The sequence below is a fragment of the Saccopteryx bilineata genome, chromosome 2, assembly GCF_036850765.1.
Source record: "Saccopteryx bilineata isolate mSacBil1 chromosome 2, mSacBil1_pri_phased_curated, whole genome shotgun sequence".
Taxonomy (NCBI): Eukaryota; Metazoa; Chordata; class Mammalia; order Chiroptera; family Emballonuridae; genus Saccopteryx; species Saccopteryx bilineata.
In genome coordinates, this window is record NC_089491.1 from 378,369,282 (window position 1) to 378,384,061 (window position 14,780).

Consider the following 14,780-nt stretch of genomic DNA (forward strand, 5'->3'; position numbering starts at 1 on the left):
TTTTCACACAGTCCCCCAAACCTCTCCCACCTGATAACCCTCAGTTTGTTCTCTAGATCTAGGAGTCTGTTTCTGTTTTGGTCGTTTATTTTGTTCTTTAGAATCCACATATATGTGCTATCATATGGTACTTGTTTTTCTGTGTCTGACTTATTTCATTTAGCATAATACCCTCTAGGTCCATACATGTTGATGGACCAGATTTTCTTACAGCCATGTCTGGCAGTCCAGTTGTCTGAATTTCTGAGAAGAGGTGTCCTTCAGTAATGGGGATGGTAAGCTATTGAGATTGTGATTCACCAGTCCAAATCAGAGGCCTTTGAGCAGAGGTTGCAGGCTCATGAGCTTCTGGCCTGCCAACATGGTTGGTTGGTTTGCTTGTAAAGTTTTACATTAAAAAAATGTGTTGCCAATATTTGAAAATACAGAAATTTCGTGTGAAAACCTAGGTTACTGGTTTCTTTTACAAAATTGAAAGCTCTGGGGACATTGGCTGTTCACCCACAGTAATAGTTAGCTGCAGCTGAATGAATGTTAGTTGTTCTTTGAGATAGACAGTTATCTTTCTATATGACCTTGCTTAGCCCCTGTGGGAGTTTGGTTTGCAACCCCTGATTTAGTGTCTGGAATTGTTAGATTACCAACAGCTAACTTTAGAGTCAAGTCTATTCACACTTTCACACCGAGCCTGTTCAGTGTCATTCAGAAAAACAAGCATTTTCATTTGTCTCTTAAACGCTATATATCATCTGGAAACAGAATAAGATGATAATGTTTTTCAAAATTTATTTTCATCTAGTTTTTTTTTATTGTGAAGGAGGAAGAAGGAAAGAGAGGCAGGAAGGGAGAGAGATGAGAAGCGTCATCTTGTAGTTGTGTTACTTTAGTTGTTCATTGACTGCTTCTTATATGTGCCTTGATGAGAGGGATCAAGCCAAGCCAGTGAACTCTGGTTCAAGACAGCGACCTTTGGGCTTAAGCCAGTGACCCCAGGATAGTGTTGATGATCCCATGCTCAAGCTAGTGAGCCTGCGCTCAAGCCGGTGACTTCTGGATTTCGAACCTGGTTCTCAGCATCCCAGGTTGATGCTCTAGCCCAGGGGTCGGGAACTTTTTGGCTGCGAGAACCATGAATGCCACATATTTTAAAATGTAATTCCGTGAGAGCCATACAACGACCTGTGTAACTTACGCATTATCCAATAAAAATTTGATGTCGTCCCGGAGGACAGCTGGGATGGGCTCTAGGCACCCGCAGCCATGAACATGAGCGGTAGGAAATGAATGGATTGTAATACATGAGAATGTTTTATATATATATATATTTTTTTTTTATTAAAGATTTGTCTGCAAGCCAGATGCAGCCATCAGAAGAGCCACATCTGGCTCACGTGCCATAGGTTCCCAACCCCTGCTCTAGCCACTGCGCCACCACTGGTCAGGCTCCATCTAGGTGTTTTTGGTTTTTTTTTCTGAAGCTGGAGACGGCGAGAGACAGACAGACTCCCGCATGCGCCCGACCGGGATCCACCCGGCACGCCCACCAGGGGCAACGCTCTGCCCACCAGGGGGCGATGCTCTGCCCCTCTGGGGCCTTGCTCTGCCGTGACCAGAGCCACTCCAGCGCCTGGGGCAGAGGCCAAGGAGCCATCCCCAGCGCTAGGGCCATCGTTGCTCCAATGGAGCCTTGGCTGCAGGAGGGGAAGAGAGAGACAGAGAGGAAGGGGGGGGGTGGAGAAGCAAATGGGTGCTTCTCCTATGTGCCCTGGCCAAGAATCGAACCCGGGTCCCCCGCACGCCAGGCTGACGCTCTACTGCTGAGCCAACCGGCCAGGGCTCCATCTAGTTTTGATTAGCCATGATTGGGGGCTTAGGAGAAATGCAGATAAGGGAAATGTATTAGGCTAGCCTCAAATTTAATTTTAATCAATTTAAAATTGCCCCAAAGGGACAATGTTCATTTTTCCTTGTTTTCCATTTAGCCTTTGTAGCAGATAAATGGCTAAGGTTACTGGTCAGATCATAGAGGATCTTGGAAGTCCACAGGTTCCTCTGGATAGTAAACCTCTGACTAAATGAACACTACTGACGAGTTCTTCCAATTGCTTTTCCTTTAGAAACGAAAAATACAGCTGATCATGATGAGTCTCCACCGCGAACACCAACTGGAAATGCACCTTCCTCTGAGTCGGACATAGACATCTCCAGCCCCAACGTGTCTCATGACGAGAGCATTGCCAAGGACATGTCCCTGAAGGACTCGGGCAGTGATCTCTCTCATCGCCCTAAGCGCCGTCGCTTCCATGAAAGCTACAATTTTAATATGAAGTGTCCTACGCCAGGCTGTAACTCTCTGGGTAAGTGTGCCCCAACTTGATGACAGCCTGTGTTCTGTGGTTCTCTGTCCCTCTGGTATTAGGATCACCCAGAAGTATTTAGTGTTCTGTCGCGCTCTAGCTTCGTAGATTCTTCAGTGATCACATGTTCCGAGCAGCAATGAACTGCCCACTTTAATGAAAGCATCTCTGCTTCGTGACCTGTTGTCTATGATAGTAGATCTGGAAATTAACTGTGATGCACCATTCAGTTTATTGAGAGCTTTGCCCAGTGAAAAATACTTTTCTTCTAGTAAAAATGAAAAAAGACCAATTATCTCCCATTTTCACATTATATGGTACATAGTACAAGCTTAATGGAACTAATAGGGTGTAAGCTAGTGTAGAATAGTGGTTATATGGCTATCACTGTTAAGGAAATAAGAAAAAAGAGGTGATGAGACTCTGGTCTTTTGTGACTTCAGTAATTTTAGGTCTTATAGCTTTGTGTACATAGTAAGTATAAACTAGGAAAATATTTCTCAAATAAATGAATATTTTATTGTTTTTTATGATTCTTGTCATGGCTTAAACTTTATTTGTGCTTCCTAGGTGCCCTTTAATGCAAAAGTTGGGTTTAAGCTTTTGTCTATAATTGGAAGGTGCTGATTGGGAGATAAGGGACCTTTCACAGCTGGGTCTGCATCTCAAGTCTAGCCTTCAAATGTGGCTAGCGTGTTCAGGAAAAAGGTAGAAAAGAGCAAGTCACTGCTTTGCAGGCTGCCAGTACGTTCTCCCCAGTATTTTATTTATTTGGATCCTTTCCTGGTCTTAGCAGCAGTTTCTCAAAAAACTTCAGCCCAATGCTGAAATAGTTATCACTCAAGATAACTGTTTCAGGCCCAATTCAATTTTCTTGGGATAGATAGTGAAAAACTAAGAATAAGTGACATCATCTAAACCAGTGGTAGTCAACCTGGTCCCTACCACCCACTAGTGTGCGCTCCAGCTTTCATGGTGAGCGGTAGCAGAACAACCAAAGTATAAATAAAAAGATAGATTTAACTATAGTAAGTTGTTTTATAAAGATTTATTCTGCAAAACTTAGCGAAAATTCGACATAAAGTACTTGGTAAATAATTATTATTCTATGCTTTAACTTGCTATAACTCTGCTTTATAAATTTTATTTATTTATTTATTTTGTATTTTTCTGAAGCTGGAAACGGGGAGAGACAGTCAGACAGACTCCCATATGTGCCCGACTGGGATCCACCCAGCACGCCCACCAGGGGTGACGCTCTGCCCACCAGGGGGCGATGCTCTGCCCCTCCGGGGCATTGCTCTGCTGCGACTAGAGCCACTCTAGCTCCTGGGGCAGAGGCCAAGGAGCCATCCTCAGCGCCCGGGCCATCTTTGCTCCAATGGAGCCTTGGCTGCGGGAGGGGAAGAGAGAGACAGAGAGGAAGGAGGGGGGGGTGGATAAGCAAATGGGTGCTTCTCCTATGTGCCCTGGCCGGGAATCGAACCCAGGTCCCCCGCACGCCAGGCCGACGCTCTACCGCTGAGCCAACCGGCCAGGGCTGCTTTATAAATTTTATAAAGTAAAGTTACTTCCCTACTTTATAAATCACCATTACTGTGGAACTGCTGGACGATTAGAAAATTTTACTATTAACAGAGATACAAAAGTGGGTGGTAGGTATAAAAAGGTTGACTACCCCTGAGCTAAAAACCCTGGTGCAAGCAAGAGCTAGCTACTGCACTTTAGAAGCGTACGGGGATCTCCTTGCCACAACAGCAAGGGAAGGATTTTCCTCAGCTCTGCTAGTCACTATCCACGCATCCCTAAATTGTGCTTTTACGTTCTGTGTTTAACTAGCCATTCAGTAAATACTTACTGAATATTTGCCCTGTGCCAGACACTTGTTTAAGTCTGGTGATGTAGTTGTGAATATGTCAAAATCCCAACCCTCTTGGAGGGTAACTAACCTTGGGGAAGGCAAACCAGATAGATACATATTCATTAACTAGAGTGTGTAGAGAGGCTAGGGTATTGTTTGTGCATGTGCTCACCCGGTAGGCTAGGGAAGGCCACTCTGATATCTGATACCGGGACATTTGAGCAGAAACCTGAAACAAGTGGGAAGGAGCTGTGTGAGAATGTGGGGAAGAAGCGATGAGTTTAGAAGGAGTAAGTGCATCGGGTCTGGGGCAGGAGGATGCTTAGGCATTGAGGCACGCTTCGGGGCCAGTGTGTCTGGGGTGGAGTGACCGGAATGGAGAGGAGGACATGAGTAAGGGTCAGTAGGGGTCTGATTGGGTGTTGTTTATGCCCAGGACTTAGCCCCCTTAACGAGGTAGCCCAGAGGGTAACTTAAATCTGTTGCATCTGAGGACAGTATACTTGGGCTTTTGATTTTAATGTACTGGCAGAGATTGAAAAGTATGAACCTGAGCTTCCAAAATTGTTCTTGATCCTGTTTTACTCTTTATCTTAGGCAAAAACAGTGGTATTAATTTTAAAAAGAAAATAATTTTGGTATATAAGTATTACATGCTTGTGAAAATTAGAAACCCTACAAGAGGACTTGGAGTGTATAAGTAAATGTTCTTCTCCCATATGCCCCAGATATAAAACTACTATTGGTAATTTTTTGTTGTTGGTGGTGGTAATTTTATAACTGCTTCTAGTAAGTTTCTATACATCTATAAGCATACATGTATGCGTACATTCGTACTTCTTTTCTGTTGGTAGTCATAAAAGAAAATAAACAGTGGGTGGTTTGACATCTTGGATAGTTTATGTTACTAGAACTTAGAGGATACAGAGAATTTCATTGTATTGATAGTTCATAAATTATTTAAATAGTCCTATGTGGATTGACATTTAGATTATTTCTCATTTTTACCTATTTTGAACAACACTGTGATGGATAGCCTTGTGTGTGTGTATGTGTGTGTGTGTGTGTGTGTGTGTGTATATATATGTATTTTGATGTCTTTTGAGAAAATCTGGTGGATAAAGTCATAGTAGTGGAATTGGTAGGTCAGTAGATCAGCTGTTGTTTTTAAGTTTTTAATATAGACACATTCATTTGGTTTTAGTTTACGTGTTCTGAAATAAGACATGACTTGGATAATTGACTCAAGTTATAAATGCGTAATATCTAAAAAGGTTTGCTGTAGCAGTGATGCTTTGCATTTTATACATAGTTTTTGACCACTGACAGTAGTTTTTTGTGCCCACAGTAAATTATATGGATTTCTAAAATTATACTTTTAATAGTACAGTTTCAGAGAAATGGCAACCTGTGTGTCATATATTAATTCCCCTCTCCCTCAGAACTTGGGCTATTTTCCCTTTAAAGCTTATTCTATAAATCATGTTGTATTATTTTTGAAATCCGAGTGTCTTCTTTACTCAAAATTAAGTGTCTTTTTCTCATGAAAGAAAGATGTAAGATATATGTAGACTTGCAACTTAGTGTAGCCAATTTGTCTTTATCCCACTAGCATTGTCTCACGGTCCCTCTCAATCTTAGGTGTTTTATAAACCTTTCAGTTGAGGAGACATTTAAAAAGGAAATGATGTTCAATTCCCTGCATGTTTTTACCACATGAAAATAGAAAAATGAAGAGATGCCTCTTGAGATAAAACGAGCCTTTTAGTTTTCCTAACATTTTCTCCTCATAAGAGGGCCTGGTACACACTGCCTGTTTAGAAGTTTGATTATGGAAAAATCCTAAATATTTTTAAAAACCAGCCCCATCCCACCCCCCAAATGAATATTTTTAATCTGGTTGAAACTCATCAAATTATGTTTACTTGTAAGATAGAAACCATTTCTTTCTCCATTTTTTTAGAAGTTTCTGCAGATTATTGAAAGAAGTTCATCATAATAGAAAGTACACTTGTTTCTTATATGATTTGATCAATTTAGCATAGGAAAGTTGAATTCTACCAAAAGAGAATATTCTGGCTTGTGATTTTGTGTCTTTATTATAAATGTATGACTATATGACATTTTGAAATTTGAGAAACACATCATCAGAACTGAAGGAATTACAATTTATATTTTTTTAACAGAGACAAGAGAGAGTCAGAGAGAGGGATAGACAGGGACAGACAGATAGGAACGGATAGATGAGAAGCATCAATCCTTAGTTTTTCGTTGCACATTGCAATACCTTAGTTGTTCCTTGATTGCTTTCTCATACGTGCCTTGACCACGGGCCTTCAGCAGGTCCTTCAGCAGACCGAGTAACCCCTTGCTCGAGCCAGTGATCTTGGGCTCATGCTGGTCGCTGAGCTTTTGCTCAAACCAGGTGAGCCCTCGCTCAAGCTGGAGACCTTGAAGTCTCGAACCTAGGTCCTCTGCATCCCAGTCCGACGCTCTATCTACTGCGCCACCGCCCGGTCAGGCTACAATTTATATTGAACATACACAAGTATGTTCAAATATTTGCCAGGTCCAACTTGTGGAAAAAAAGAATTTATTGTGGGTGCAACTTATAGCCCTAACAGCACTTACCTTTGGTGGAATCAATCTGTCTGATTCAATCTGTTTGACCAGACATTTATTAATAAAAATGATACAGCAATAAAGCCAGGTTTGTTGTGAAGGAAAATAGTACTTTCTCAGATGAAATCTTCTATCTTGAGATTTTTCCCCTCCTTTAACAGGACATCTTACAGGAAAACATGAGAGACATTTCTCCATCTCAGGATGCCCGCTCTACCACAACCTCTCAGCGGATGAATGCAAGGTAACTGCCTTCTCATTTATTCACCGTGTGCTCATCCAGCGCTGCCCATTTGCAGGCACTTTGCTAAACAGTGGGGGTCCAGTGTGGACAGTGGGCAGGGTCCTCGCTCTTACACTCTAGTGGAGGAAACATCATAAAAAACAACTGATTTTAATTTATTTTATTCTATTTTATTTTTAAATTTTATTTACTGAGTTTAGAGAGAGAGAAGAAAAGAGAGAGAGAGACAGGATTATTGGTCTGTTCTGTATGAGCCCTGACTGGGAATCAAACTGGCAACCTCTCTACCTCTGTGCTTTGGAGCAGCGCTCGAACCAGCCAAGCTATCTGGCCAGGGAAGAACAACGTGATTTTAAAAACTGGTTAAACAGATAAAAGAATTAATAGTATGTAGTCAGTGCTTTGAAAGAAATTAACAAGGAAATTATGGAATATTTTTAATTGAAAGTTAACTTTAAAGAGCTAGGTACCATTTTCACTAAGGTCTCATTTGCATAAATATGTAGTCTCAATATTTATGCATTAGGTTTTCTTCTAAATCTTATGAAGATATTTTGCTTTTAAAAGGTTTTCATAATTCTTTTCTTCTATTTCTGTGGAAACTCTTCCTTTTTATTAGTCTTAATTACATCTACTCTTGGCTAATTCCTGTTTTAATTTCTTGAAAAACAGTCTTAAATAACCTTTGGGATTCTAGAATAATGGATTTCAGAGTCAAACCTTAGATCCTATTTTGTATGTTTCTGTGTGGGTTGCTGCTACCAAGGATGGAACAGAAAACTACAGAGAAGTACGAGTTGAAAACGGTAGTTAAATGGATTGCTCAGGTAGAATTTGAACAGGCTGCCCAGGCTAGTTAAACCAAAGTATGAAGAGTTTTTGTGGTTATTTTGTAATAAATCTTGAGGCAGTTTCATCCTGAGAAAAATTAGATTCCCAGCTAACATTACTTCTCCCTGATTCAGGAATTTGTTCTCTTATTTCCAGGTCGACCACAGGATGGAAAGTTTCTCTTTGTGTTCAGTCTTTCAGCAGAGTAGTGTATACTCATTGCTTATATGGATTTTAAGGTTGAGGACACTTCCTTTCTTCACTCCAAATCTCTCAGATAAGAAGGCAGTTTCTCCTGCTCTGTGTAAGAGTCAGTGGTGGATCTTCCCATTATCTTCCTATTGGTCTGAGACCAAGTCAGATCAGGAGCAGCTCTACCAACGTGCGCATCAAAGCTGACAAGGCTTCTTTCCCTGAAAATGGCTGAGATCTCGGTTTTTTAGAGAGTTGTCCTCTACCTCTTGTTTCTAAATAGAACGATCTGTTACTGCCAGTGATTTTACATAAAAGTCTTCCTAAGGTTTAACTTTAAATTGTTGGCCTGTAGCAAGATGAACGTGTTACCTTAAACAATTTATTTTATTTTAGTGAGAAAGCTAGAGACTGAGTGACAGACAGATACGGAGAGAGAGATTCATACTTGCGGCACTTTAGTTGTTCATTGATTGTTTCTCATACATGTCTTAACTGGGGGGCTCCAGCCGAGCCAGTAACCCCTTGCTCAAGCCAGTGACCTTAGGCTTTAAGCCAGCAACCTTTGGGCTAAAGCTAGCGACCATGGGGGTTGTGTCTGTGATCCCACACTCAAGCCAGGGGCCTCACGCTCAAGCTGGTGGCCTCACACTCAAACCTGTGAGCCTGTGCTCAAGCCCGATGAGCCTGTGCTCAAGCCAGTGACCTTGGAGTTTTGGCTGGGGGTCCGCAGTGTCCCAGGTTGACACTCTGTCCACTGTGCCACCACAGGTCAGGCCTAAGCAATTTATTTTTTAAAAAGAAAAAGAAAATTTTTAGTTGTGGAAGAAAATTTTGAGAAAAGGTTTTTCTCTTCTGTGCCCTTTTTAAGGGAAGTCAGGCTCAGCATAATCCCTCTTTACTGCTTGAACATGTACTTGAAGGATCAGGAAAATTTCTGAAAGATAGATATTTTTATTATATAGTATTTAGAATCACAAATGGAAAGATTAGACTAATTCTTCACATTTATTAAAAGCTCTAGCATTTTTAACTTACTTTCATACATGATTCTCTGGGTTTCCTAGTAAAGGATGCCATCAGTGATAGGACCATTTCTATTCAGTCCGAGGTTTCTTTGACCGGATGTGCCGAACACTGTTGGTATCTAAGGAGTCTGTGAATGAGGTAAAAGGCTACCGCATTCAAGAAGTTTACATTCTCATGGTGAGAGGCAAAATCAACACATAAATTAATATGCAAGTAAGAATTCCATGTAGTGATAAATGTTGTGAGAAACAAAAAGACTAAAGATACAGAAAGTGACTGCTTTGGGGGCAGTGGCGTGTATGGCACTGATTTTGCTTGGGTAGTTAGGAAGGCTCTTGGAGGTCTAAGTCATGGTTGGTAATTGTCAGTTGTGTCAAGATCTAGGAGGAGAGATCTAAGTGGTAAGATAGACAAGCACAAAGACCATGAGGTGGGGATAAACTGTTGGGTTTGAGGATCCAAAAGTTGGCCAGTATGGCTTGAGCATGATGGGAAATTAGGAAGCTGGATCCAGATCATAAAGGACCTGTAGGTCTCGGCACTAGGAGCATGTCTGTATTCTATGGCTGTGGGAAACATCAGGAAGGCTTTAAAATAGGTGTGATGTAATTCCATAAACCCTTTTCAAAAATCACAGTTCACTAGTATGTGGAGAATGGATTGGAGGGGGCAAGAGTTGACTGAGGGTAGACTAGTTGGAAGGCTGTTCTGAAGCTCAGGCAGTAAGTAGATGGTGGCCTGGACTAGTGTTGTATCAGTGGAGATAATAAGAACTGCTTGGATTCTGGGTATCTTTTGGAGGGAAACAGCCTAAGAGATTTGCTGATGGAGTCTGTGAGGCATGAGACAAAAAGAATCAAGCGTAACATTTGTGTTTTGACCTGATCACTTGTTTAGAAAGGGTTGCTCTTTATTGAGTAGGGTTTGGGGTGGAGCAGATCTGTGGAAGAATGTCATTCTTCAGTTTTGATTGTGCTGAGTTTGAGTGTTGAAGTTGAATAGGCAGTTGTACATGAGTCCTCACTTTCCAGAATGTGAAACGGAAACTAGTGGAGAGCTAATGTGATTGGTCTGACTCTAAGATCACATCACTACAGAGTTGTTTCGCTATAGAGTTGACCCCAGGTAGCTAACATTTTCTTGTACTTCTTCACTCTATTCTTGTACTTTCTCACACTGTTTCTTTTTTTATTGTACAGTGGAAAGAGTCCAGGCTCAGAGTCATCAGTTAAACTTTAATTAAATCCTTAGCTTTACCACGAGTTAGCTGTAGTTGTTTCACTTCTCTGATTCTCAGTTAATGGCTGGGAAAACAGAATGTGAAGCTTCCTTGTCTGTCTTACAGATTTTGTGGTAGCAAATGTGAAGACCCTTTGAAAGTAAAAGCACCACATAAATTCAGGGGATTTGTTCTTGTGTTCTTATGCGTTAAGTAAACATAGTTGTAGAAGCAGGTGGATTTATTGACGTTGTTGATGGTTGCAGGTGAGAGCACAGAGCCGTGATAAGCAGATAGAAGAAAGGATGCTGTCCCACAGGCAAGATGACAACAGGCATTCAACCAGGCATCAGGTATGGGCCTTGTTAAAGCTCTGGCCGTTCACAGATTGAGAGCCAAGTCTTGGATATCTTCTGCCCATGACTGTCTTTAGGTATCCCATGCCTCTTGTTTCCTATGGTATGTCTAAATAACCTGTCTTCCGCCAAACTCAGTATAAATGGTACCTTTTCATGAAAAAAACACTTCTGTGTCATAAATGAAGGAATCATGCAATAATCTTAATAATATAATAATACATAATCCTGATTATTTGAAAGATTACACTTGCTGCTCTATTTCCTCTTTTGCATCTGCTTTTTAACCTATTGTAATTTACCTTCAAACTCTCCACTCTGCTGACATTTCTAAGTTAACCAGTGACGTTTCCTTAGCATTTGACATCTGTTGATGTTATTTTTTCTTCTGCTTCTCTCTTCCCTTGAATTCCAAGGTGCTGCTTTACCATGGTCCTTCTGCCTCTCTGAACATTCATACCCATTGATTATATTTAATTCCTTGTTCTTCTTTGAATGCCTTTGGTCTTTATTCTTGCTATTTTTCTGCCCCAAACTGTCTGCCTATACCAAGGAGAAATTGTATTTATCCTTTAAGGCCCTTTTCAACTCTCAGCTGTTGTAGGGATTCTTCCCCAAACTTCTCCTACCGTTAATGAATTTCTTCTTCATGTATTCCCACTGTAATGTTCTTACAATGTTAGTTTAGCCCTTGTTGCATATTGTATATATACAGCTCATCATATGCTGTCTGTTTTTGTGGTTAGATACAGGTGCATAGAGAGGAAGCATAGTAATGAGGGAGAAGTTAAGTTTGGCTTTGGAGCCAAACAGATCTGGATTTGAATACTGTGGTTCTTTTACTCTAACAGTATGGCCTTGGGCAGTTAACTTCCCTAAACTTTATTTCCTTGTTAATAAAAAGGAGTAAATACTTACCTGGCAGAGTAGTCAGCTGCATTAAGGTACCAGTCCCCAGTGGTTGTCAGGTAAGAAGCACTCTGTCAGTGGTAGCTACACTTTTCTTCATTGTTTAGCTTGGGTTCTAATTCAGTCTTTTTTTTTTTTTTTATCAGTACATACTTGGAAAACAGTAAGCTTTCAATAAATGCTTATTGAGTTGAAATGATCTTTTTTTTATTCCTTTTGCTTTTGCTTCCATTCTTAATTTATGTTCTGTTTGGGTTAATATTAAAATAAGTACATTTCTGCCTGACCAGGCGGTGGCGCAGTGGATAGAGCATCAGACTGGGATGCAGAAGACCCAGTTTCGAGACCCCAAGGTTGCCAGCTTGAGCGTGGGCTCATCTGGTTTGAGCAAAAATTCACCAGCTTGGACCCAAAGTTGCTGGCTCAAGCAAGGGGTTACTCGGTCTGCTGAAGGCCCACGGTCAAGGCACATATGAGAAAGCAATCAATGAACAACTAAGGTGTCTCAATGAAAATCTAATGATTGATGCTTCTCATCTCTCCGTTCCTGTCGGTCTGTCCCTGTCTATCCCTAACTCTGACTCTCTCTCTGTCTCTATAAAAAAATAAAATAAAATAAATAAAAATAATTTTAATAGAAGTACATTTCTGAACTCATTAAGTGACAGGGTAGTGGTCTAGGTGACAAGGGTACTTGATTGAGAATTTTTAAATTGCCAATAGTTTTCACAGGGTGGTTGTAGCACATCTGACATCCCCTCTCTCATTTATTTTTGTTACTTTCATTTTGAAACTAATTACACGATGATTTTTCTAGCTAGCTTATCAATTTTCTCCTTTTTCCTTTTAGGCACCAACAGAGAGGCAGCTGAGATATAAGGAAAAGGTTGCTGAACTCAGGAAGAAAAGAAATTCTGGGCTGAGCAAAGAACAGAAAGAGAAGTATATGGTGAGAAAAAGTTAAATATATAATTAGCATGAACTCTTTTTGGTTTCTAAGCTTCTGTTTTTCAGATTTGTTGTTTGGTATTCTCTATGAGTGGGAGGACTCTTCTCTGACAAAGTTTACTATAATCCCCCAAAACCAACTGTCAAGAGTGGAAACTGGATGTCTTCCAAAAACAAATTTGTGTGTGTGTGTGTGTGTGTATTTTTCTGAAGTCGGAAACGGGGAGGCAGTCAGACAGACTCCCGCATGCGCTCGACCAGGATCCACCCGGCATGCCCACCAGGGGGCGATGCTCTGCCCATCTGGGGCGTCGCTCTACTGCAACCAGGGCCATTCTAGCGCCTGAGGCAGAGGCCACAGAGCCATCCTCAGCACCGGGCAAACTTTTTGCTCCAATGGAGTCTTGGCTGCGGGAGGGGAAGAGAGAGACAGAGAGGAAGGAGAGGGGGAGGGGTGGAGAAGCAAATGGGCGCTTCTCCTGTGTTCCCTGGCCGGAAATCAAACCCGGGACTCTTGCACGCCAGGCTGACGCTCTATCACTGAGCAAACCGGCCAGGGCCCAAAAACAAAATAGTATTTAATGAAAAAAAAGTTCATTCCTCTAAACCTGACTTTAGCATTAAAGGGTTAAATTTACCCACTCAAACAAATGCCATGGTAATGGAAATGTCTTTACATATAAGGAAATAATATTCAAGCTAAGCAATAGTCTACTTATTTTAATGGAAAAATAAAATTCCTACCTAATAAAAAGCATTAATTTAGTGATATAGTCTATAAATCTTTTTATAGCATTTTAACTATTTTTTCTAGTTTTAAAAGTAATGCATGTTTGTAATAGAAAATATAGAACAATTAAGAAAAGTATGCAGAAATAAACATTAATCTTACTAACTGAATATAACCACATTTGGCATTTTGGGAAGTCTCCTCGTTTTTTTTTGTTGTTGTTGTTGTTGTTTTTGTGGGGTTTTTTTTGTATTTTTCTGAAGCTGGAAACGGGGAGAGACAGAGAGACTCCCGCATGTGCCCGACCGGGATTCACCTGGCAGGCCCACCAGGGGCGACACTCTGCCCCTCCGGGGTGTCGCTCTTTTGCGACCAGAGCCACTCTAGTGCCTAAGGCAGAGGCCAAGGAGCCATCCCCAGCGCCTGGGCCATCTTGGCTCCAATGGATCCTTGGCTGTGGGAGGGGAAGAGAGAGACAGAGAGGAAGGAGAGGGGGAGGGGTGGAGAAGCAGATAGGCGCCTCTCCTGTGTGCCCTGGCCGGGAGTTGAACCCAGGACCTCTGCACGCCAGGCTGACGCTCTACCACTGAGCCAAACGGCCAGGGCTCCTCGTTTTTTTACATAAGACTTGTTTACATAATTTGGTTATTACTATAAGCACAGCTCTGATTTCTGTTTTCACTTTAGTATCAAGCTAATTTCTTCATTTTATTAAAATTTCTTCAAAAAAACTTGCATACATTTTATTTTTAAATTAAGATTTACTTTATTATAAGCTTATTAACAAATGCTTACTATTGAGAATACCAAAAAAATATCTGATCACTCAGTCTTTTTCTCATGTGTATTTTTTTAAATTGTTTCACTGAGTTGGAATGTTTGCTTATTTAGTCATTACAGTAGATTATTAAAAGTATGATTTGTGACTACTTAGGCAGTCAGCACGGCTTCACTAAGACAAAAATGCCAAATTATGTATTTACTTTTTTGGTAGTCATCACTGTCTTGAAAGTGACGTCGTGAATAAATGGCGACAGGCCGATGTGAGATGAGCGATGGGATGTGGGATAAATTTGTAGCTAACCGCCTATAGCAGCTTGTGTTGGGTGTGTAGAGGAAGGCCTCTAGCAGTGGGCTGTAAGGTGCCAAATTGTGTTCTTCCCTCTGTCCTGTTCAGTATTGTTGTACAGATTGGGTACAGCTGTAATGATACGGTAATATGTAATACCATTTGATGACTGCTAGGCACTGTGGTTTTATAGGCACTGTTGCTCTCATAATTTTTGTAGCAAAGATAGATGGTGTTTCTCCTATTTTATGTACAGAAAATAGGTTTAGAGACGTAATTTTCTGAGAATCACCCAGACTGAAATAAACACTCCTGAAAATTTATCTTACAGACATCTGTTTTCCAGTAGTTTGGGTGAGGTTATTTGGAAACAACATTTCTGATAAAAATGCTGGATAGTATTTCCTTTTAAG

General features: G+C 40.9%; 1 protein-coding gene across 9 annotated transcripts in view; it reads left to right on the top strand.

Annotated features, from left to right (window-relative positions):
• Positions 1-14,780, top strand: part of KAT7 (lysine acetyltransferase 7) — a 39,508-nt gene that overhangs the window by 8,398 nt on the left and 16,330 nt on the right. For 6 of the 9 annotated variants that reach the window (XM_066263913.1, XM_066263911.1, XM_066263906.1 and 3 more), the window contains 4 exons: positions 2,118-2,357; positions 7,002-7,084; positions 10,622-10,708; positions 12,471-12,569. In XM_066263913.1, the coding sequence (XP_066120010.1) occupies positions 2,118-2,357; positions 7,002-7,084; positions 10,622-10,708; positions 12,471-12,569 (509 nt within the window). The remainder of the gene's footprint in view (positions 1-2,117; positions 2,358-7,001; positions 7,085-10,621; positions 10,709-12,470; positions 12,570-14,780) is intronic. The other 3 variants (XM_066263908.1, XM_066263914.1, XM_066263910.1) reach the window with 1 other exon arrangement.